The 23001-nt window shown below is 60.4% G+C and overlaps 3 protein-coding genes and 1 long non-coding RNA gene across 14 annotated transcripts; 3 read left to right on the forward strand and 1 right to left on the reverse strand.

The window, feature by feature from the left end:
* Positions 1-379: 379 nt before the first annotated feature.
* On the forward strand, positions 380-3726 carry MRPL12 (mitochondrial ribosomal protein L12). Its single transcript, XM_086857625.1, has 4 exons — positions 380-668; positions 753-833; positions 934-1068; positions 3425-3726. Exons 1-4 carry the CDS (start codon positions 396-398, stop codon positions 3539-3541), a joined length of 606 nt encoding a protein of 201 aa, XP_086713751.1. The 5' UTR covers positions 380-395; the 3' UTR covers positions 3542-3726.
* On the reverse strand, positions 1804-4207 carry LOC147649849 (uncharacterized). The gene is made up of 2 exons (XR_015278076.1): positions 4126-4207; positions 1804-1861 (listed from the first exon to the last, which is right to left on the reverse strand). It is a non-coding gene; the product is annotated as an uncharacterized LOC147649849 (long non-coding RNA).
* Positions 4208-4383: 176 nt separating this feature from the next.
* SLC25A10 (solute carrier family 25 member 10) lies at positions 4384-11201 on the forward strand. 3 transcript variants are annotated; one of them, XM_086857617.1, is made up of 11 exons: positions 4384-4639; positions 7472-7591; positions 7680-7794; positions 7874-7922; positions 8258-8299; positions 8543-8586; positions 9048-9118; positions 9224-9316; positions 9553-9630; positions 9738-9794; positions 10184-11201. In XM_086857617.1, exons 1-11 carry the CDS (start codon positions 4550-4552, stop codon positions 10283-10285), a joined length of 861 nt encoding a protein of 286 aa, XP_086713743.1. In that variant the 5' UTR covers positions 4384-4549; the 3' UTR covers positions 10286-11201. The 3 variants fall into 3 exon arrangements, with proteins under 3 accessions (XP_086713743.1, XP_086713744.1, XP_086713745.1); XM_086857618.1 differs by having other exon boundaries at positions 4543-4709; XM_086857619.1 differs by lacking the exon at positions 4384-4639 and adding an exon at positions 4793-4868.
* Positions 11202-12912: 1711 nt separating this feature from the next.
* Positions 12913-22980, forward strand: GCGR (glucagon receptor). Of its 9 annotated transcripts, none has more exons than XM_086857631.1 (14): positions 12913-13091; positions 18874-19032; positions 19338-19434; positions 19631-19738; positions 20315-20436; positions 20535-20641; positions 20731-20884; positions 21091-21250; positions 21327-21387; positions 21620-21689; positions 21844-21932; positions 22011-22149; positions 22257-22298; positions 22365-22980. In XM_086857631.1, exons 2-14 carry the CDS (start codon positions 18964-18966, stop codon positions 22656-22658), a joined length of 1512 nt encoding a protein of 503 aa, XP_086713757.1. In that variant the 5' UTR covers positions 12913-13091; positions 18874-18963; the 3' UTR covers positions 22659-22980. The 9 variants fall into 9 exon arrangements, with proteins under 9 accessions (XP_086713757.1, XP_086713756.1, XP_086713761.1 ...); XM_086857630.1 differs by having other exon boundaries at positions 12963-13091; positions 18834-19032; XM_086857629.1 differs by having other exon boundaries at positions 12975-13091; positions 20237-20436.
* The last annotated feature ends 21 nt before the right edge of the window (positions 22981-23001 follow it).

A 23001-nucleotide genomic window follows, 5' to 3' on the forward strand; every position in this document is an offset into this window, starting at 1 on the left:
ATTATTAAGCTTTATGGAGCGTTAGAATGTATTACTGCAATTAGTGAAAATCGAAAAGGTAAAACGACAAGGCTTTCAGACTTTATTTTTGTTTCTTTTAATTTGCATTCATTACACTTTCAATTTTACCTTTACCTTTAACCCTGGTGTACAGTGTATAAATATAACCAATTATCCTTCCAAACATTCGGGAGAGGAAGCAATTTCTGTTCCTTCAGGCGTGGTTTTTTTTTTCTACTCTTACTCATGAGTAGTAATGGATTTATTACGATTGATTTTGCCTCCATCTCCCATCGCGCCTTGGTTCGCTGCCCTTCTTGTCACTATTGGCTCTCCGTCGGTACCGAGGGGCCCGCCGGGAGCGCGGGCGGAGCGTTCGGTGTCCTCGGGCCGCCATGCTGCCCGCCGCGCTGCCCGCCGCCCGCCGGGCGCTGCTGCCGCCGCTGCTGCTCCCGCTGCCGCCGCTGCTGCCGCCGCGCCCCGGGCCCCGCGGGCTCCCCGCCGGGCTGCGGCCGCTCGGCACCGGCCCCGCTCGGCGCTCGGAGGCGCTGGCCGGGGCGCCGCTGGACACGGCCGCCAAGGAGTACTCGCCCAAGGTGCGGCAGCTGGTGCGGGACATCGCGGGGCTGACGCTGCTGGAGGTGGCCGATCTCAACGCGCTGCTCAAGGTGGGTGCGGGGGCGGCCCGGCCCGGCCCGGCCCGGCCGCGTGCGCCGCCTGACCGGCCGCTGGCGCCGCTGCTCTTCCCGCAGGAGACGCTGAAGATCCCGGACGTGGGGGTGATGCCCGCGGCGGCCGCCGCCGCCGTCCTGCCCGCCCAGGCGGCTCCGCAGGTACCGGGCGCTCCGGGAGGGGCGGGAGCGGGGCCCCGGGGACCCCACGCGCAGGGGCGGGCTCGGCCGGGGGGCTTCACCGCGCTCCGGATGCTTCCAGGAGGAGGAGGAGGAGGTCCCGCTCAAGAAAGAGAAGACTCATTTCACCGTCCGGCTGACGGAGCTGAAGGCCACTGACAAGGTGAAGTTGATCAAGGAGGTGAAGAACTTCGTGCCAGGAGTGAACCTCGTGCAGGTGAGGAAGTGCTGCCCCAGGCTCTGGTGTGTGCTCCCAGGTCCAGCAGCCTCGGCTCTCTGTTGAAAAGGAGCCTGGATTTGTGCATTCAGAAGCACAGAAGCAGAGGGATGAAGGAGGAGGCTCAGAACAAAGGACTCAGAGATGTTCATGCCAGCCTCAGCTTCTCCAAACCTGAGAGCTGCTGTGAGCTTTCTTGCAGAGCTCAGGAGTAGCCAACAGCTACAACTGGGTTTGGCTTGCCTTTCCCAAAGCCTATGTATTTCTGGATTTAAACAAGCCTCTCCAATTCACACATTTTGCAATCCAGGCTTCCAGCTCTTATCAGGGCCCTTCATTTTATAGATGGGGTGCTGCTTCTTTCCTTGGAGGAGATGGGCCTCAGCCCTGGGCAGTGTCTGAGCTCAGGCCCTTGACCTCGGATGAGGACTCAGCATGCTGGGTGATGAAGCTGCTACTGCTAAAGCATGTAATGTGCTGCACTTCTCCACAGGGTGATGCTTTCATATCTTGGGGTCAATAGTAGCTCTTTTCAGTATTCCAGCTGCAACACTGAGCATTGTAGTGTCAGCTCCTATTGTAGCCCAGGAGAGCAGAAATGTTTGCAGATAATCTTCTGACCCATTCTTATTACTGCATTGCAAAGGCAGCAGAGAAGGCCAGTGGCACAGGTACAAGTTTGGCTATCCCATGGGGATAATTACCTGACTGTCAGTATGGTTCCTCTGGAAGCTGTTTATCTGGAAGTTGTTCATCTATTATTGGTCCCAAGCAAACATGAAAATGCCAAACCCTGTAATAGATACAATCAGCAGATAATTTACTGGAGAGCTGATGCTAAGTGAGCTTGGCTTTGCATGTGGCACCTGCTGGATGAGTTGTTTGTAGGTGCCAGTTTTTGCAGGCAAGCTCACGTGTGATGTACCAAGCACTTTGGGTGAAACACACACACAAACAGTTGTGGAGGTTCTACCTGCAGAGGTTGTGTTCAAAGTGGAGCCAAAGCCCTTTTATTGTAAATTTTAGTGCCATCCAGTCAAGGTGTTTTTTACAAGGTTTTTGGGGGGGTCTGCCCATGGCCTGTAGGCTGCTGATGTTATGGAGGGAAGCACATAGAGTGATTACCTTGGGCACTGTTGGGACCCAAACATCAGTCCTGTGGCAACAACTGCATGATGAGATAGGTGCGTGATCAGCACACACCAGACCGAGGCTGGCTGCACCTCAAGAAGATCACTGGGAGCTGCCCAGCAGATGCTTGCCCTCTGTCACCACCAGCCCTGGGCTCTAGCTGGACTAAGAGCATGCTGCCTCTGCCCCATGGCTAGTGCTGCACGGATCCCACTTGACTTGGGCTCTGCTCTTCTTGCCACTGAACACCAGGGACAGCTGCTTCTCTTTACCGGGGCTGCTTTAGAGTGGAGTCACACCTTGCTGAACAGGGTTCAGGAATTAATAACCTGTGTTGTGTTGCCTGTCCTCATTGCAGTGAGCCTGAACAGGCTTTTGTCCAAGGCCTGTCCTGGTGGGCAGAGGCATTCCTGCCCCCACCAAGTACTGCCCACACATCTGTGCCTTCTAAACACAGCAAAGAAAGCATTTTTCTACCACTACAGACACGTAGGCATTGAACCCAGCAGAAATCGAAAGGACAAAACCTTTCTGCCAGCACAGTGGCCAGTCCAGTGGGTGCTAAACCCCTGCAGTGCTGTGGCAGAGAGCTGCTACCTGCAAGAGCAGCAGGGGCTTGTCCCCTCAATAGCAGCACTGCAGTAAATTAACTCTTTAAATTAACAGCTCAACAGTTTTTCAGTTTGCCTTAAGTATTGCAGTGCTGCTTAGTATCAGTAGTTTTGCCTTAAGAGTCCGTAAAACATCAGAGTACTTTGTTATCAAGTAGTCTGTGCTGGAACTCTGTTTCAGCCAGTGCAGCTGTGTCCAAACCCTGCACTGGCCTCCCCTCCTGCTGGTACAAGTATGTGAACCAAAACACTGTCACTGAGCAGAGCCAGCCCAGCACCAGGCGGATGCTGCCTCAGCAGGCCAGTGCACGGGGTGTGCCTGCACCACACCTCTGCAGGCTGGGGGCACATCTGGGAGCACCATGCCCACAGCAGAAAAATTTAAGAGCAGTGGATTGCAGGAAAAGGTTTCCCAGCAGATGTGCCATCGCTTGCAGTCAGGTTTAGCTGCCTTCTGGTGGGCTGTGCTGTTGTTCAAGTGTAAGTCTTAGGGTTTGTGCTGGTCAGCGAATTTCCATGGTTGGCTTAAGCAGAGGTCAGGATCATGGCTCTAAATCCAATAATCCAGTTAGTGAAAGCCTGTTTACAAGCCTCGTACTTTGTCCCTCTCACAGGCAAAGAAGCTGGTGGAGTCCCTTCCACAGGAGATCAAGGCAAACGCCTCCAAGGAGGAAGCAGAGAAGATCAAAGCAGCGCTAGAGGCGGCAGGAGGGACTGTTGTTCTGGAGTAGTCTCGCCATGGAGAGACTGGTGCTTCAGCTGCTGCCCGAGCCGGGCTCCGGACCTTTCCGAGTGCATGTGGCACAGTGGGAGTACTCTCCCGAAGAATGCTGTACGGTTTGGCAGAGCTGCTACTGCCTGCCATCACCATGAACTCTACCTTATAAATATCAAAAAAAACCTGTAAAATGGTTAATCTTTCTCAAACGTTGATTATCCCCATGCTCCCCATTTCAGGGAATCAGAATGGTTTAGGGTGGAAGTGACCTTGAAAGATCATGTCAGTCTAGCCCCTTGCTATGGGCAGGAAGAACTTCCACTGCCCCAGGTTGCTCCAAGCTCCATCCAGCCTGGCCTTGAACACTTCCAGGGATGGAGCAGCCACAGTTGCTCTGAGCAGGCTGCCCAGAGAAAATTTCTTCCTAATACCTAATCTAAACCTACCCTGAGTTTGAAGCCATTCCCCCTTGTCCTGTCACTACATGTTCTTGTAAATAGTCTCTCTCCATCTTTCTTGTAGGCTCCCTTCAGGTACTGGAAGTTTGTACCAGCACATCACCCACCTCCTTACAATGCCTTTTGCTGACGGTCTTACCTCTCTGTTTATTATTAATGAGAAGAACACACTTCCACAGGTTGTGGAGATGCATGCGGGGTGGGAAAGAGTATTCTGGAGCTGCTGATTATCCCTGCGCTCAGTGTGTGCACGCTGGTAACGCTGCCGTTTGTACCTGTACCTCCCCCTCCTCTCTGCGTTTTGCTGATGGCTTCACTGCCCATTAATTAATTAATCCCCGTTAATTATTAACGGGAAGAGCCACTATCCCGGGCTTGAAGTGGGGATGTGTGTGGGGTGGGAACGAGGATTCCGGGGCCGGCGGTTGCGGCGTTCGCCGCAGACTCGGAGATGCGAGTCCCGAGCCCGCCCCACCTTCCGGTACCGGGCGGGGGCGGGGCTTAACGGGAGGGGGCGGGGCCTTGTCCCGGTGAGGGCGTGGCTTCTGGCAGAAGCGGCGCCCATGGCGGAGCAGCGCGTTTCGCGCTGGTACTTCGGCGGCCTCGCGTCGTCCGGGGCCGCCTGCTGCACCCACCCCTTGGATCTGCTGAAGGTGAAGAGGGGACATGCTGAGGGGCGGCTCTGGCGGCGTGGGGAGGCCGCTGAGGGGATGGAGAGCGAGTGTGAGCAGCTGTGGGTGATTGCCGTGGTTTGGGGGGGCTGTGAGGCGATGGGGAGACGGTTATGGGCGACCGGTAGTGGTGAGGGGTTGGGGGGGACGGTTAGGGGGGCTGGTAGTGGTTGTGAGGGTTCCGGAGAGGGTGTGAGAGGATGGGGAGGAGGTTAGGGGGAGTTGGGACTGGCTGTAGGGGTCCTGGAGAGTCTGCGATGGAGCGGGGAGAACGTCCGTGGGTCTTGGAGCGGCTTTGGGGGACTGGAAGTGGCTGTGAAGGGATGGGGACGCACTCTGAGGGTCCTGGGAGCAGCTGTAGGGGACAGGGCTGCAGCAGGGGGAGCGGCTGTGAGGGGACGGGGAGTGGGTCTGAGGGTCCCGGAGTGGCTGTGGGACCGCCTGTGAGGGACCTGGCTGCGGGGGTGCGGCTGTGAGGGTCCCAGAGCAGCTTTGAGGGGATGGGGAGTGGCTTGGGGGGAACTCCGAGAGTCCTGGAGTGGCTGCAAGGGGATGAGGGGCGGCTCTGAGAATCCCGGGGGAGCTGAAGGGCTGGCTCTGAGGTACTGTGGAGTGGCTGCCACAGGAGGGGAGAGGGTCCTGGAGCAACTGGAGGGGATGGGGAGCTGCTCTGGGGTTCTGTGAAGCAGGCCTGAGGGTCCTGAAATGGTTGTAAAGGGGTAGGGAAGGGCTGTGAGGGTCCCAGAGCAAATGAGGGAGCTGGAGAACAGCTGTAGTGGTCTGGAGAAACAGCTGCTGGGGGTCGGTTCTGAGGAGCTGATTCACGGCTGTGCAGGGACACGGCTGAGGGGTCACACGATACAGCCCAGGGTCACGGGTGCATGAGGGGTCTGGGGACCTCGGGGTGCCAGCTCTAGGAGCTGTGGAGGGTGCCTTGGCCAGCCCTGCCTGGATATGGCAGTGACTCTGGGGCCAGCAGTGTTGGACACTGGCCCACTGGGCTCTGCGCCCTCCGGCCAAGATGTCACCTAGGCGCCACAGATGACCTGGCATGCCTGCTCCTGCACAAAGGGCGCCGCGCGCAGCCCTGTGCTGCCAGCACCCACGGATGGGGCAAATGCCAGTGCTGCCCAGAGCCTTGTGTGCCAGCCAAGTGGCGACGAGCCTGGCAACAGAGCAGGCTGCGGAGGGGGAGGGAAGAGGCAGCTCAGGACAGGACCTGCCCTTCCCAGGGCCATGCCTGTGGGAGAGGCTGAGACAGGCAGCCCCTTCCCACCCCATGACACGGAGAGAGAGGAAGATGTTCTAGGCACAGGAGAGGAGCCAGCCCTGGCAGAGCAATGCCACCTCCCCGGTGCTCGGCTTGTTGCCTTGTCCAGCTGGCCCTGTCTGCCCAGTGGAAGTGGCTGCCAGCCCGTGGGAGCTTGTGTGGGGTGCCCTGGCAAGGCGCTAAGAAAGGGAATTAGTCTGGCACCTGCCTGTAGGTCTGTCTCTGAGCCAGTATGATGGCTGTGACGTTTGGGCTGCATCCCCATGCTGTACTGTGTGGCTGTGAAGCCCCGCGCTCCTGCAGTTGTGAGCAGCACAGCCTAGCCAGCTGTTTTTGCCAGAGAGTTCACACCTGATTATTGAATATAGAACTGCCTTTAGCCAAGAGTTCCCCCAGAGCAGGGGCTGGTGCCAGGCCTGGGGAGGCACAAGGGGCCTCAGGCTCTGGCAGGGCAGGGGACGAAGGGCACTTCATTACACCTCTGGACCTTGGCCCCAGTGAGAGGCCCTGGCCAGCCCGCCTGCAGAGTGCTTGTGCCCTTAGGCCAACTCCATGCAGCTGCTGGCCACACACAGGCTGCTGGCCCTGCAGTGATCAGCAGTGACCACAACCTGATCAGCCCATCCCATGCCTGCCTGCCTCCTGCCCTTCCTGCAGACCTGGGACTGCAGGCAGTGGACCGTGTCCCTGCGTGGCTCTGCCTGCCCTGCCCACTTCATTTGCCTCAGGCTGTGACCAGCCATAAGCTCTGGTCCCTGACGTCCAAAATCCACCTGTGGGGACTGCAAGCGGGCCCCTGCACCCCTGCTGCTGCCTCATATTGGAGACAGTGGCTGTTCCCAGCGTCCTGCAGTGTGTCCCACGACCCAGCTGTGCCACGGCTTCTGTAGAGGGAGCTGGGCCTGAACCCTGACAGCAGCCCTTTGCCCTCCTTATCTCCTGGGGCCTTTGACCCACATGTGGTCTCTGCAGTGCGCAGAGTATGCTCCTCTGTCCCAGCCAGCTTCCGTGCCTGTTGCCGTTGCCTCTGGTGATGGTGGGAAGCGTTGGGCTGCTACAGGCAGGAAGGGGAGCGCCTGGCCTCCCTCCTGGCCTGCTGTGGGGTTCTCTTCCTGCCTATGGGATTCCTACACCAGGGAAGAGGGGAAGTGGCTCTGGAGGCCTGCCACAGAGCCTGGCTGTGATTTCACCAGCCCAGCTGCATCCCTCTGAACAAACCCACACTGGGCACTCACTCACCCACACACACCTTCCACCCTGAGGTGGCCCGAAGAGCAGGCACTGCCCTTCACCTTGGGGCTGGCTGTTGAGGGCAGGGCCTGGGAGGTGCTGCCGGCAGGTGCCTGGGCACTCCTCTCTCCCTCACTGTCTCCACCCCTCAGGTGCCAGGCTGGGCCAGTCTGGTGTGGGGTGTCAGGAGCTATTGCTGTTGGCTCCTGTGCAAGTGCTGTTAACCTGGCACATGTTCAAATGCACACCTGCTCAGTGCGCTTCTATCCCTGCCCAACCCAGCGCTGGGCTGACGCTGCTGCGCTCTGCCCCAGGTCCACCTGCAGACACAGCAGGAGGTGAAGATGCGGATGATGGGGATGGCGATGCACGTGATCCGCACCGACGGCTTCCTGGCTCTCTACAACGGGCTCAGCGCCTCGCTGTGTCGGCAGGTGAGCGTGTGGAGCTCCTGCAGCACGTGCTGCAGCTGACGAGCTGCCCTGTGCCAGGGACACAGTCGCTCATTTCCCCCTCATCCAGATGACGTATTCCTTGACTCGCTTTGGCATCTATGAGAGTGCGAAGAACCACCTGGGCAAGGGCAAACAGGGGCCTCCCCCCTTCTACCAGAAAGTGCTCTTGGGTGCAGCAGGAGGTGAGCCAGGCAGTGAGGCCCCTGGCCCTGGCTCCCTCAGGATGGATAAGCCCCTGACCCAACTCTTCTTTGGCCACAGGTTTCGCTGGCGGGTTTGTGGGGACCCCAGCAGACATGGTGAACGTCAGGTCAGTTCTGTCTGCACGACTGGGGCTTTTGGCCCGTGCATGACAGCATTTGGGGTGGTGGGTACTGCTGGGGTGCTCCAAACATCTCTCCTGGCTGGCCTGCCCCCATGGTCAGTGAGCCTGGAGCTCTGTGCCCGCCATGGCCAGAGCTGTTTTGCCTTTTGGTGACAGCACCCAGCCATTTGTGACCCTCAAGGGGAGTGAGACGGAAAGCAGCTTTCTTGGCCCGTTGTAAATGGGCAACACAATTCCACTGCCCTGTGCTGGGGTCCCCGGCGCTGCAGGGGACGGTGGGGTACCGGCTCCCCCCTCACCTGCAGTGCTCTACCTTCTAGGATGCAGAATGATATGAAGCAGCCGCCGGCTCAGCGGCGCAAGTGAGTGAGGGGCCGGGGCAGAGGAGGCCTGGAGGGGCCGGGGGGACGGCGGGAGGCGATGGGAAGGGATCGGGTGGCCGCGGGAGGGCAGCACCGCACCGGCGGCACGGCCCGAGCACCGCGGCGGGGTCTGGGCCGGGGCCGCCGCCCCGGGAGCCGCCGGTACCGGGGGGGGGAGCGGCGGGGCTGCCGCCCTGCTGGGAGGCCTCGGGCCCTGACCTCTTCCCCTCTCGCTCCTTCCAGTTATTCCCATGCCCTGGATGGCATGTACCGAGTCCTCCGGGAAGGTGAGGCCGTGCCAGCCGTGTGGGTGAGCCTGCTCCGGTGTCCTAGCAGGTGCCGGTCAGGGCTTACCCTGGAACTTCGCTCAGCCGGGGCAGGGAGAGGGCCTGGGAATGCCCTTGGGGCTGGGGGAGTCCAGGGGAGAGCAGGGTCTGGCAACTCTGCGTAGTCTGGCAGGGGCTGGGCAAGGTGTAGCAGGGCCTGGCAGCCTGCACATACTTGGTGGGAAAGGGTGACCTGCTGGGAGCTCCAAGAGAAAGTTGGAACAGCAGATGAGCAGAGGCAAGAAGGAAGTCATGCTGTTTTGAAGGACTCCCTGCTCCTTCAGCCCGTTTGCTATGGTGTGCTTCACGCAGGGTTGTGTGAGGAGTTGGGGACACAGACTGGGCATGGAAGGAGGCTCCCAGAGTAATGGAGTGTGAGTGATTGCAGAGAAATGTGCTGATCCAAATCTGTCTGTCCGCAGAGGGCCTGAAGAAACTCTTTTCAGGAGCATCAGTGGCATCGCCCCGCGGGGCCCTTGTTACTGTTGGGCAGGTAGGACAGCTCTGCCGGGCGGTAGGTGACTGAGACAGGGACTAGGATGGTCCCTGGTGTGGCAAGGAAGGGGGAACATGTCACTGATTCACCATGTCTCTGTAGCTTTCCTGTTATGACCAGGCCAAGCAGCTGGTTCTTGCAACTGGATTGCTGTCAGACAATGTCTTCACTCATTTCCTGTCCAGCTTCATCGCTGTGAGTAGGGCTGGGGTCTGGAGGGACAGCTGGGGCTGGGTTTGCCTGCAGCCAGGTTCAGAGTGTCAGGCTGGGGCTGCCAGAGCTGCCACTCTGGGCTCAGCAGGGCAGGGCCGGGCACATTGGCTCCAGGAGGCTCCTGGCCTGAGGTTGAGTCCCAGTGTGGCTCTGAGTCTCTCCAGTGACCACAGCAGTTGCTGGCACGGAGGTCTCCTGACTCAGATGACTCTCTGCAGGGTATATGTGCCACATTCCTGTGCCAGCCCCTGGATGTGCTCAAGACCCGCCTCATGAACTCCCACGGAGAGTACCAGGTGAGCTGCCCACCTTGCCCACCTTGCTGCTGCCTGTCCTCCCATCTCTGTGTGCCAGCTTCTGCTTCCCAGCCCCTCCCACCTCATCTTTCAACCTCTCACTCCAGGGTGTCGTTCACTGTGCCATGGAGACTGCCAAGCTCGGACCGCTTGCCTTCTACAAGGTACCTGGCTGAGGGTGCATGGGTGGGGTATGCTGGGCTGAGCTGGGAGCAGGAGTTGTGCTCCTGAACACTCCTGGGGCAGGGGACCTTCCAGGTTCTGCTGTGGCATCAAGCCCTGGCCTCAGTGGGACTCAGCCTGGGCCCAGGCACCACAGCTGTGGCCCTGTTGCACCCATCAAGCTCCCACCAGCAGTGCAGGAAGTGCCAGAGGGGTTAGCACATGGTGCCGAGACCTGTGTGCACCGTGGTGGCCATGGTGTGACAGCGCCTGCTCCACAGCCTGGCCAGTGCTGACCCGTGCCTGCTCAGTCGTGCTGCTGCCGGGGTTGGGCTGCTGGAACAACCGCTGGCAGGCATTGACTCTTCCCCTTCTTGCTGTCCCCTTCCAGGGTTTTGTTCCTGCTGCTGTCCGGCTCATTCCTCAGACTGTTCTCACCTTTCTCTTCCTGGAGCAGCTGCGCAAATATTTTGGGATCAAAGTGACCACCTGAGTCTGAGGGACCGGACCCTGCCTTGCCCCAGGGGGGTGAGCGTGTGGGTCACCCCCAAGATCCCAAAACCTCTCTCTGCTCTCTGGGGCCAGTGCCATTCCCCCTTCTCTCAACTCTATTCCTGTGCCTTGCCAGCACCTGTGGCCAACAACCCCCTCAAAAACTCACCTCTTCTCTCACTCCCATTCTCAGCATTTCCACCTCTGCATTACTGCTTCTGGAGGTTTTTGTGGGAGGAAGGTTCTGTCTTCCCATTTCTCTACTGGCTCTGAGTTCTGTCCTTGCCCCCCCTCAGTCTTGCCCCTGATGTGCCCTAGAAGCAGGACTGTGCTGTCTCAGGGAGTAGGGAGACCTGTACCTTGTCACAGAGCCCATGGAGCTGGGGGTGCTGCTGACCCCACAGCTGTGGGGCTGGGGCTTGGGGCAGTGTGTGTGAGGCCTTGTCTTCCCTCTGCCTTCAGCCCCCATCTTCCTCCCTGACCCCAGTGCAGCTTGAACCTCCTGCCCTGCTCCTGGCCTCCCATCCTCTGCCTCTGCTTGGCCAAAACTCCTCAGTGCCGCTGGCTGCTGGGCTCTTCAGGGATTGTGCCTCATAGCAATGATGGTGGGGAACATGGCCTTGCTCTGGCAGAGCCTGGTAATGCCTGCCTGGGGACCCAGTACTCACCACAGTGCACCTACCCCACACTGGATCCGCCCTCTGTGGGGGCATCCCCCACCACCACTCTGCAGCCTCACTCACCTTGGGGCTGGGCAGACCCCTGCCCCTCACAGCCCCTCACCCCACACTGCCCAGTGGATGGGGGCTGTGAACACCAACCCCTCCGCTGTGTGCACCCCTGTGTGTGCTGGCTCCAAGAAATCAAAGAACTGGAATATCTGAGACCTTGATGTATAATAAAGTGTGAAGGTGGCACAGGGCCTGCTGTCCTGTTAGGAGAGGAGACATGCTGCACCCCCTTTTCATGGCTGAGGGCATGGGCTGAGAGCTGAGCCCCCCAGAGCTGAGAGAGGATAGCAAGGCTTGGCCCCTGGCACAAGGCCAAGTAGGAGATCTTCACCCCACTCTGTGCCCAATACCCCTGGGCCCATGTGCAGAGGGAGCTGTGGGCAGGCTCCACAGCCAGGCCCTGCACTGTGCTCTGCCCGGTCTCAGCTGGACAGCAGCTCCAGGGTAGGGCTGTGCCAAGAGTGCCTGCCACCACTGCGGGAGCTGCCTCCTGGATGTGACAGTAATTGGGCTCCAGCAGACTGAACAGAGGCAGACTGGCACAGCAGAGCAGTGAGAGCTCGTCACCTTAACAAGGCCTAATGATGCTAACTGGCATCACCACTCTGGGCTTACGCCCAGCTGCAGCAGAGGCCATGGGTAGGTGAGTGCTCACAAAGCTGGGCCCTTTCCTCACAACTAGCTGAGGGCTTCCCTGCCAGGCTATGCTTCTTCATCCCCCATGTCCTGCAGCACTGCTCCTGGGGCTGATGGGTGCTGCTCTGTGTCATGCAAAGGGCCAGCGTGGAGCAGGAAAGTGATGGAAAGCCCCACGGCTCCCCAGCAGCACAGAGTCCTGCTCTGCCCCATGATGGCCAGTGGCAAGGACATTCCAGCCGAGCTGTGGTCCCCCCAGCTGTGCGAGCCCTGTGGTCCCGGTGTGCACGTACCTTCTCACCAGGTCCCTTGTGGCAGCTGAGCTGCAGCAGTCACACTGGCAGGACAGGATGTGCCAGACACAGCCGTGAGCACAGCGCCCACAGCTGCAGTGCGAGGGCACTACTTACCTCTTGAGCATCAGAGAACATGGTGCTGGGAGCAGCCTGTGGCCGTGTCTGTGCTGGCTGCCCCCTGGTCCCACCCTGCCCTCTACCAGTGCCCCCGCAACTGGCTGCAGGGGTTCCCCCAGGGCACGGCTCTGCCCCCACCTGCCAGAGCTGGGGGCTTCCAGTCCTCCCCCAAAGCCCCCGCAGCCCCCAGCGTGTGCCCGGGCTCCTCTGCTCACACCCAGCGGCGGCTGCACAGCGTGGGACCCCGAGGGAGGCAGCTCTGGGGGCTCCGGGGCGGCGCTGCCCGGGGTTCGTGCTGGCTGTACCAGTGCTGCCACGGCCGGCTTAACCAACACGTCCTGAATGGTTCAAGGTAAATAAATGTGTTCGTGCCTGGAGGCGGGGACAGGGCACCCCGAGGCCGGGGGCTCCCCCGGACCCCCCTTCAGCCCCAGCCGGTCCCAGTAGGTCGCTCTTTCTGGGCTGTGTTTACCTGCGGCGGGACAGGGGCGGCAAACGCGGACCCGTCACGGCCGGCGGTGGCCGGAGCGCGGCTGTCGAGGCGGCTCACGGCGGTCCCTGGGGACCCGAGCAGCCAGCTCGGGGCACGGCCGGAGCGGGCGGCGCGCTGGGACCGGGGAAACCTCCCGGAGGAACGGGCCACCGGCCTGCACCCTCGGGGCTGCCCCCGCCGCTCCGCCCGTCCCCGCCGCCGAACCGAGCCGGTGCCCGGGAGCGGGGCGGGGCAGGGACAAGCGGCGGCGCTCCCGCAGCTCCCGAGAGCGACCGCCGGTGATGCGGGGGGCAGCGCCAAGCGCTCGGGCGGGGCTGGGGCACCGGGCTGTGCCCCCCTCGTGCCCGCGGGAGGAGCGGGGCAGCGGGACGTGGCTCCGCGCCCGTGGTCCCTCCCCCCGAGCCGGTCCCTCCCCCTGAGTCGGCACAGCCGCTGCCGTCGCGGCTCCGCTAAAGTTTTCGTCGAGTGCGCCGGACCCGGTCCCCACCGGTCCCGAGATGCGTTCGGGAGCCGCCGCGAGCCCAGCCCCGACAGGTACGGGGAAGGAAGGGAGGAGGGCAGGGAGCGCCCAGAACCGCCGAGCTCGGGATGTCGCGCGTCCCATCGCGGGGATGTGGATTCGAGTGACGACTGCGCAACCCCGGGGCCACGAATTGAGCCCCGGGACCCCAGAACAGCGGCTCCCAGAGCCGCCCGGATGCTGGGAGCCGGCCCTGGGGAAAATGAGCCCCTGGGTGACGGGTGTTCTGGGCTGGGGTCCCGGCAGAGCTGTGCCCGCTTCCCGTCCCACCGCTGCCGCTGGCGTCCCTGGGCAGGGGCGCTGCCGTCAGACTCACAGCACCCCTGGGCTCTGCCCTGGCTGTGGTGAGCCCCCGGCCAGCGGTTCCAGCTGAGCTCCGTCGCGTCGGGAGTGATTCCCGGAGCAGCCCTTAGCCGGGCTGGGCCGCGCGTGCTCTCCTTGCTGTGGGCACAGCCGTGCCCGCAGGTCTCCTGCCGAGGGGCCGAAGCAGGGGACACTTTGCCAGTTCCCAGCTCTCCCCAAGCTCTCTGGGTATTACGGGGGCCTGGTGCGAGTGCCCTTTGTGACTCTGTCCCAAGCTCTGCTGTGTCAACACGGTGTTGGTAAATGGCTTTGTTTAACCAGGACATGTCGGGTATGTGACCTTGCCGTCCTCCTGGTTGCAAGTGCATCTTCAAAGCTGCTGCAGGTCCCCTCTGCCCGCCACTGCACTCCCCTCGGGATGGTGAGGGAAGCAGGGGCCGCGGGGGTCAGCCTGCTCCCCTCGCACAGGATGGCCTGAGGACAGAGCATCTGCTCTGCTCAGCCCTTGCCGTGCATCCCGCGGCACAGCACCCTGCCCCATGCAGCGCCTGCCACGGGTGTCCTGACCCACACCAAATTCAGTGATTTCCCCTGTGATTTTGTCTGTGCATCAGCAGGAAAATTTAGGGCCCGCAGGACCCCTTGTCAGCATGTTAGTGCTGCCCCAGCTGCCAGCTCTAGTGGCTTCCCACCAGTCCTGCTCCTTTCCGCACACTGTGGTGCATTTTTTTTTTTTATGTTCTGTTGCCTAGAGAGGGGAAAAGAGAAAAGGCTGAATGGAGAATAGGCAAAATGTGGATTAAAAATAGTTAATGAAAAAATGTGACCACAAACCCTGATCATCAGCACAGGGCTAAAACCAGCCACTGAACACAGCATCTCCATTGCTGTGCCAGGCAATGACAGGGGCAGGGGAATTCGGACACAGGGAAGATGGGATGGCTGCTCAGCTCCATCCCCTTTTGCTCCACCACTGCATCCTGCTTTATCCTGCATCCTCGTGTGCTTGTTTATCTACCCCAGCATTGGGGTCGAGTGCACATGCCTGTGCACAGCAGGTACCAGTGGATGGCTGGGCATGTGTGGTCCCCCCAGCACCCCCTGCCTTGGTGTTTGGCTGTACCCGGGGCTGCAGATGTGCTGGTCGGGTAGGCGGGTGTGGAGCTCCCAGTGCAGGGGAGTGTGCGCACTAGCCTGTCTGCATTGACCTTTTCCTAGGCTTTTCCCAGCCCTGTGCCTCCCTTGTGACATGCTAACCACACGTGTCACACTGTGCCTCTTGTGCCTTCCTTCTGTGTTTCATAGGTTTTCATGCAACGTGATGAACAAAAACATCCCTTTCCTTGAGCCAGGAACAATGTGCTGTATGGCTCAGCATCCCTTTGCCAGAGGCAGCTGGGCAGCGAGGGAATTTGGCTGCTGCCGGGCTGTATCATGGTCCCTCTCTGGTACAGGGCAGCTGTGCAGGTGCCCCCTGACTGCCTTGTGGTGACCAGGCAGTAGTGGAGGTGATGCAAAGAGCATTTGTCCTCTGTGCATCCTATGCTGCTTTTGACAAAAACACTGTCAGGGCTGGTTTGGGTTTTCTTGGTCCAAGGTGCCACAGAATCTGACATCACCAGTGCCTGGTGACGTCAGTTCTCTCCATGTGCTGCTGCTCAGGGCTTCCACAATCATGTAGCTCTGTGCAAACAAGTCACAGCCTTGCAGCACAAGGACTGTTCCGGGCTGCTCAGCTGTGTCTCTGCTGCCAAAGTTCCTTGTACTTAGTTCTCAAGGAAAGAATGGAGAAGGGGAGTAGGAAACATTCCCAAGCACAGACATGGGGCAGGGATGGTGCAGGACAGGCCTCCTGGGTCTCTGTGCCATGGCCATCTCCCCTAGTCTTGCCCCACTTGCGGTGGTCCGGGGTGGAAAGTGGAGCAGCATCTGCAGGGCCAGGCTGGCATTGGCATTGCATCAGCTCTGGCCCTGCACTGTCCCCTCCCCTGCCAAGTGCCAAAGCCCCTGCCGTGCTGGCATGTAGCTCCAAGCTCCAAGCCAAGCCAGCCGTGGAAATCACCGCATTAGCGCACGGGGGGCTAATCCCCATGTCCAGAGGCTGCACAGCCCCCACAACTGCCTCCAGGCCAACGGGGCTGTGCTGGGTGCAGGACTGTGCTCACAGGAGATCAGGTTCTCACCCCACTGGGTGGAGAAGAGTCCTGTGGGACCAGGGTCTGGGGGGCTGCAGCAGCCTCACAGCACTTGGGCAGGGCTGTGGCTGTGCCAAGGTGCTCCCAGGTCACGTTGCAGACGCCCATGAGTGTCCTATGGAGACTTTACTGAGCCACTGATCCACATGACTATTGGCTGCAGTGATCCCAGATGTGGTGCTCGTTCTCTCACACATGCAATGGCAGCAAAGCCCCAGAGGGAAAATCCCCAGGGGAAGCTGACCACGATGGGACGAGGAGAGAGTCTCCTCCTAGGCAGGTCCATGCTGGTACAGAGCTGCTGCAAGGTAGCATGGAGGCTGCACACCCATCAGTGGGAGCAAAATCCTAACATGGGCCTTTTCCCATCCATTCCCTATGGAATGCCATATCCATTCCCATGCCAATGCCATGGCAGCAGTGCACCCAGGTCCTCAGTTTGCCCTGCACCCTGCCCAGGCTGGCCCCTGCCTCTTGACCACCCTGGGGCCAGTGGCAGCGGCCATCAGCTGCAGGTCAGCTGGGGGCCACAGTGGCACCAGTCAGGAGAACAGGGGTCCTTGCTTTGCCCCTGTGGCTGCAGTGGTGGCACTGCTGGCTTGGGAAAGGCAAATGCAGACGCCAGTGACAGCCCCACTCTGGGGACAGATGATGGTGCCTCTGTCTGACCCCTCTGGCTCCCAGCACTGGGGCTACCAGAAGTGGTGTTGCACGTAGCCATACCAGTGTTGGCTCCTTGTTCCTGCTCTTCCAGCACAAGGTCTCTTCTTCATGGCTATGGCTCCAAGTGGAGCCATACTGGGTGTTTGCAGCCTGGGCTCCATGAAGGTCAGCAACCACAGAACTATGACACAGGAGCATACCACATTGTCCAACACCAATATGGGGAAAAAGTCCCTTGGACAGCCACTGTCATGCACTGCAGCCCCTCAGAGGCATCAATTCAGCACTCTCCACCCACTGCTTGTGACTTGTTGTGGTGGTGGGGGATCCCCCAAAGCCCAGCCCCAGCTGGGGATGAGGTGCCAGGGCAGGGGATGTGGCACTGGGAGCCAGTTGCACAGAGCAGAGTGAGAGGAGGTGGTGAGGATGTGGGGTCAGGTCCCTCATGCACAGCTGCCTCTGGCACCCAGGGCACAGCTGAGAGGGGCCGCAGCACGTCCAACTCGTAGAGCAGCTGCCCAAGGCACTGCTGCTGGGCAGTGCCAGCTGTGGGGAGGTGCTTGTGCTGCCAGTGGTCCCAGCCACTCCAGACCTTGCTGTTCCACCACAGAGACACTGCTCCCTCTCTGCCATTGCCCACTGGCACCAGAGCAGCGAGAGTTGGTCCACGGCTACTTCTGCACACCCACATCTCTGCTGGAAACAGCTGCCTGTCTGCAGGGAGCCCTTGTCCTGTGGGTAGCGGGGATCCGGCACGGTGCCACGGCTGTGCAGTGCCACAGGCAGCTGGGGCAAAGGGCCTGGGCAGGGTGAGGGGGAAGACCCGTGCTGGGGCGAGGAGCATAACTGGCCCCTGTGCCAGGACCCCTCACCCAGTGCAGTCTGCCCGGCTTGGCCACAGTGGGGCCAGGGCCGGGGAGCGGCTGCCAGATGGGGGGAGTCCAGGGCAGAGGCCTCCCTGCTGCTAAATCCCACTGCAGCAACTAAAAATAGCGACACCTCTGCCCCAAAGTTGCTCCCCAGCTGCGCAGAGGGGCTGACAGCAAGTCACTGTGACCTGTAGACCTGGAGGAGCATTCACAATCAGGGCAGGGACTGATGCTTGACCAGGGACGGGCACTGGAATCTTCCTGTGGGACTGGGACATAGGTGGCAGTGGGATGGGACAGGTAGGAATGATGTGGGGCTGGAGGGGGGCACAGGGATGGTGGGATCAGGCTAGCAGGGGGACAAGGACAGGGATGCTGGCATGGGGCCAGCATGGGAGGAAAGAGACAGGGATCCTGAGGTGGATGGGAGAGGGACTAAGACAGGGATACTGGTGGGGCAACAGTGTTGCTGGGGTGGGGTGGAGTGATGACAAAACCAGGAATTCTGGAATGGTCAGGTGGCTCATGGGCACCCAACAAAGGTCCGTATTCACAGAGCCCACCCAGTGAGAACTTCCCAGGAGACAGTTCCCTCTGTCCTGGGACTGGCTAAATAAGGCCATCGCAGGTCCTGCTCCCCAAGCTGCATCTGGAGCCCCATGCGCTGATTAATGAGCTTCTCCAGCAGCCACTTGCGACATGGCAAGTGGGTCTGCACGGATGGAGGAAACACGACTTTCCCAGGGATAAAAATAGACACAGGCAGAGCAGCAAGCCCTGGGAGCAGAACTGGCTGGGGAGCACGATGCTCTGGCTGGTGCCCAGAGGGAGCCCAGGGGCTGGGGGTGATGCCACAGTGCCTGTGGTGGCACTGGCACTGCTGTCCATCCCATCCCCCCCAGCTCAGCTGCCCTCACCCCACACAGCCGGCCGTGCCATAATGGGCTCTTGTGGGAAGAGCTGAAATCCTGCTCAGGAGCCCCATAACCGGCTTAGGGGGATGGAGGGAATTACAGCACCTCGTGAGCCATGGTCTGCGGAGCACCCGGACACCATGTCCCCATGTCACTGGCAGGAGCTGGGGAAGATGGACCCACAGGGGCACAGCCCAGCTGAGCTTGTCCTAGAGCCACAGCAGCTCCACGAGCCAGGATCCCTGTGGGTTAATGGCCAGTGTCCCCATCCCTGCTGGCACCCGTGCTCTCCGTGGCTCCCTGGCACTGCCATCCTCAGTGGGCGCTGCTGCGAGACCACAGCTGAGGGTTAGTGGTCCAGGTCCGAGAGACCATGGAGATGGGGAGAGCCCAGGTGCCAGCCTCTCTGTCTGAGAGGGTGCTCAGGTGTGAGGAGGGGTTCCTTCCACCATGGGGGTCCTACATTCTCAGGATTTAGCAACGATGCACAGCTGGGTCCCAGCAGCAGTGTGAGTGGCACCAGCCCAGGTTTTCTCTGGGGGTCTGGAGGCAGCACTGCCACTGCACCCCAGCCACATATGGGCTGAAATTGGCTTGGCAGGCAGAGAACTTGCATGGTCACTGTCCCATTGCCATCCTGGGGAGGATAATACAGGTGCTTGGTGAAAAAATGAGTGGACAAATAGCTGAATGTGAACACCAAGAAGGGTCAGGTGAGGATGAGGACAGGAGTGAGGCACCATGACTGGGGCTGGCTCTGTGCCAGAGTGGCTGCCTCCAACCCCACCTGCCCCCAGCCCCATGTCCCCCAGCTCTGTCCCAGGAGTCCCCGTGACCAGGAATCTTGCACAGGGTTGCCCACATGCCAGGGCCGTCACCACCAGGGTGGAGAAGCTGCTGAGGGCCAGTAGGAAGCCGTGTGTCCTGCGCTGTGTCCTATGCATGTGGTCCAGAGGAGGGATGTCTCAGCCACATCTCTTTACCCTCCTGGTGCTGCTGCTCTGCTGCCAGGTAAGGATGGACTGTTGTACACAAGGGTGCTCTGCCCCATGCTCAGCTCACAGGACTCCCACTGATCCACCCATCCCTCTGCATCCTCTCACCATGGCATGTGGTCCAGCAGCTGGTGCCCCTTTCTGCCTCCCCTGCCATCCATGAGACATGGCATGGCACGGCACAGAATGGCATGGCATGGCATGGCATGTTGGCCTGCACTTGCCTGTGGCTGTCCCCAAGCTGGGGTCACTGCCTGGCACAGCATGGTGGCCCCTGCGAGCAGGACACATGTTATGGGTGATGCTCCCTGGTGCCCGCAGGGCCCCTCTGCCCAGATCACGGATAATGTCGTTGAGAGATGGAAGGAGTACAGTGAAGAGTGCCAGCGCAATATGAGCCGCCTGCCTGCGCCCACAGGTCAGTGTCTGTGGGGGGACCAGTGGGCTTCTGGTGGGATGGGGTGGGGACAGGGTCCTATTGAGATGGGGATGGGGCAGAGGAACCACCAACACAGTCGCAGCAGGATGGGGGATAGAGCAGATGGGTCAGTGGAGGTCCTAGCACCCAGAGAGAGGGTGAGGCCAAAGCGCCACCAGCTCCTGTCCTTCTGCAGAGCTGGTCTGTAACCGCACCTTCGACAAGTTCTCATGCTGGCCTGACACGATGCCCAACAGCACAGCCAGTGTGCCCTGCCCCTGGTTCCTGCCCTGGTACCAGAAAGGTAACAGCGGGGAGATGCATGTGCATGTGCAGCTGTGCAGTGTGCTCACACACACGTGCGGTGTGTTCACACATGTGCAGTGTGTTCACACATGTGCAGTGTGTTCACACACATGTGCAGTGTGCTCAGACATGTGTGCAGTGTGCTCACACGTGTGCAGTGTGCTCACACATGTGCAGTGTGTTCACACATGTGCAGTGTGTTCACACACGTGTGCAGTGTGCTCACACATGTGCAGTGTGTTCACACATGTGCAGTGTGTTCACACATGTGCAGTGTGTTCACACACGTGTGCAGTGTGCTCACACACGTGTGCAGTGTGCTCACACACGTGTGCAGTGCGCTCACACACGTGTGCAGTGTGCTCAGACATGTGTGCAGTGTGCTCACACGTGTGCAGTGTGTTCACGCATGTGCAGTGTGTTCACACACGTGTGCAGTGCACTCACACATGTGCACCTGTGCGCTGGGGACACCTGTGTGCGTGTGCTGCTGCAGGCAGTCACACCTGGGCCAGTGCACGCTGCCCACAGGGGCGCTGGGGCTGGCACAGGCCACCATCCCCTCCCCTCACAGTGAAGCACAGACACGTCTTCAAGACCTGTGGGCCAGACGGACAGTGGGTGACAGGGCCACGGGGACAGTCCCTGCGCGATGCTACACAGTGTGAGCAGGATGACGAGGACCTAAAGGCTCAGGTGGGCTAATCTGGGTAGCAGGGGTGTGGGGGTCCCTCTCTGCCCCCCTGCCTGCCCCCCCATCTGCCCCTGCTCTCACTCCCTCCCTCCTCTTCCAGGAAAAATTTGCCAAGACCTATGGCAGCTTCAAGGTGATGTACACTGTGGGCTACTCTGTGTCCCTGTGTGCACTGCTGCTTGCCCTGGCCCTGCTGCTGGGCTTCAGGTGGGAGTTTGGGCATGGCTGTCCACAGGGTGGGCAGGTGGAGGCTGGGGGCCTGTGCACAGGCATTGACAATGGCCCCAAATCCACAGCAAGCTGCACTGCATGAGGAACTACATCCATATGAACCTCTTCGCCTCCTTCATCTTGAAGGGCGTCTCTGTGCTGGTCATTGACGCCCTGCTCAAGACCCACTACAGTGACAAGATCGATGGCTACAACGTGCAGGTCTGGCTGAGCGACGAGGTCAGTGCGGCCCTGGCAGGGACAGGGACAGCAGTGCTGGTGGGTCAGGGGGTTGGCTGGTCTGAGGGCACCAGTGGGACGAGTCTGGTGGCACTGGTGGGACTGGGGGCACAGGCACACAAACACAGGCAGTGCTGCAGTGCTGCAGCGCTGCAGCACTGCAGTGCTGCCTGCTGTAGTGCTGCAGCCCTGACCCCTGCCCACAGGCAGCCGCAGGCTGCCGGGCAGCCACGGTCTTCATGCAGTACGGCATCGTGGCCAACTATTGCTGGCTGCTGGTGGAAGGCATCTACCTGCATAACCTGCTGGTGGTGGCCGTCTTCTCTGAGAGGAGCTACTTCACCCTCTATCTGTGCATCGGCTGGGGTGAGTGTGGGTGGGCTGGCCCCACTGACCCTGTCCCCTGCTGTGCCTCACCTGTCCTCTGCTCACCTCCCCTCAGGGGCGCCCATGCTGTTCCTGATTCCCTGGGTCATCGTGAAGTTCCTCTACGAAAACATACAGTGAGTACCAGCTCCAGCTGCTGGCTGGAGGGGGGCACAGGGCACAGGTAGGTGCATGTGGGACTGTAGGGATGTTGTGATGGCCCTGGAGAGACTCCACACCGTTGCCCATGCAAGGAGCAGGGTGCTGGGCCTTAGTGCTTGCATGGCTCAGGCTGCCAATGCCATGCTGGACTCCAGCAGCTGCCTGGTCAAGGGGCTTCCTGGCAGTCCCCATCCCTCCATTCTGCAGGTGCTGGTCCACGAACAACAACATGGGCTTCTGGTGGATCCTTCGCTTTCCCGTGTTCCTGGCCATCCTGGTGAGCCCACTGCAGTCCCTTGCTCAGTGTCTCTCTCACAGGCCCCAAGATGGCTCTGAGAAGGGCTGCTGAGGGCAGGGGAACAGAGGTGTCCTGCCTGCCCCTGCCTCTGGCACTACCTGTGCTCTTGATGGCTCCCTCCATTCCATTGCAGATCAATTTCTTCATCTTCATCCGCATCATTCAGATCCTTGTTTCCAAGCTCCGTGCACACCAGATGCGCTACACTGACTACAAGTTCAGGTGGGTGCTGGACATGGCTCACCCTGTGTTCCCATGGTGCACACGCATGTGTGTCCACCCGGTGACTCCATCCCACAGGCTGGCCAAGTCCACACTGACACTGATCCCACTGCTGGGCATCCACGAGGTGGTCTTCGCCTTCATCACAGATGAGCATGCCCAGGGCACGCTGCGTTACGTCAAGCTCTTCTTTGACCTCTTCCTGAGCTCCTTCCAGGTGAGGCCAGCCCCCACAGGACCAGCCCTCCATGGGGAGACTGAGTCTCAGGAGGGACTAGACTGAGGCCTGGTTATGCATTTTACACCTCTCCTCCCTCTTCCCAGGGGATGCTAGTGGCCATTCTCTACTGCTTCGTCAACAAGGAGGTGAGCAGGACAGTGGGGGCAGGGGCAGCAGGGGCACAGGGTCACACTGACAGCTGCTGCCCACAGGTGCAGGCAGAGCTGCTGAAGCGGTGGCAGCGCTGGAAGCTGGGGAAGGACCTGGCTGAGGAGTACAAACACACCTACAGCCACGGACCCAGCGCCCGCAACGGTGCTGGCAGCACCTGTGAGAAGCACCAGCTGGTGAGTGGCTGCACCAACGGGCTGGGGCGCAGCCTGGCCCCCCACCCCAGCTCCCAACGCCTGGAGAGGAGTGGGCGCAGCACTGCCGAGCACCTCGCCCTGGGGGGCCATCACCACTGCTATGAGTTTCCCGAGACCACAGCTGAGAGCCACTTCTGAACCCGCAGCCAGGCAGGAGGGCTGTGCTGAGCTGCTGGGATGCCACCGTTCCCTGCCCTGACCTTCCCAGGTGCTGGCAGGCACTGGGACCTGCCACCCTGGGGAGGGTGCTGCACTGGGCACATGGACAATGGACACAGTGAGGCAGGCAAGTGGGACCTGGACCTCTAGAACGGGGAACTGTGGGGCCAGGGGGATCTGTGGGGGTGGGAGTTTGTCCTATGGTGCTGCCCTCGTGCACCTTCGAGTCGCTGTGCGCAGTGCTGTAATTTATCTGTCATATCTGTAAATAGGTGTGGGCCCGTGCCGGGCTGCAGGGCCAGCTCTGCGTGTGCCTCTCTGT

This window comes from Cyanistes caeruleus, chromosome 19, assembly GCF_971803275.1.
Source record: "Cyanistes caeruleus chromosome 19, bCyaCae1.hap1.1, whole genome shotgun sequence".
NCBI classification, from domain to species: Eukaryota; Metazoa; Chordata; class Aves; order Passeriformes; family Paridae; genus Cyanistes; species Cyanistes caeruleus.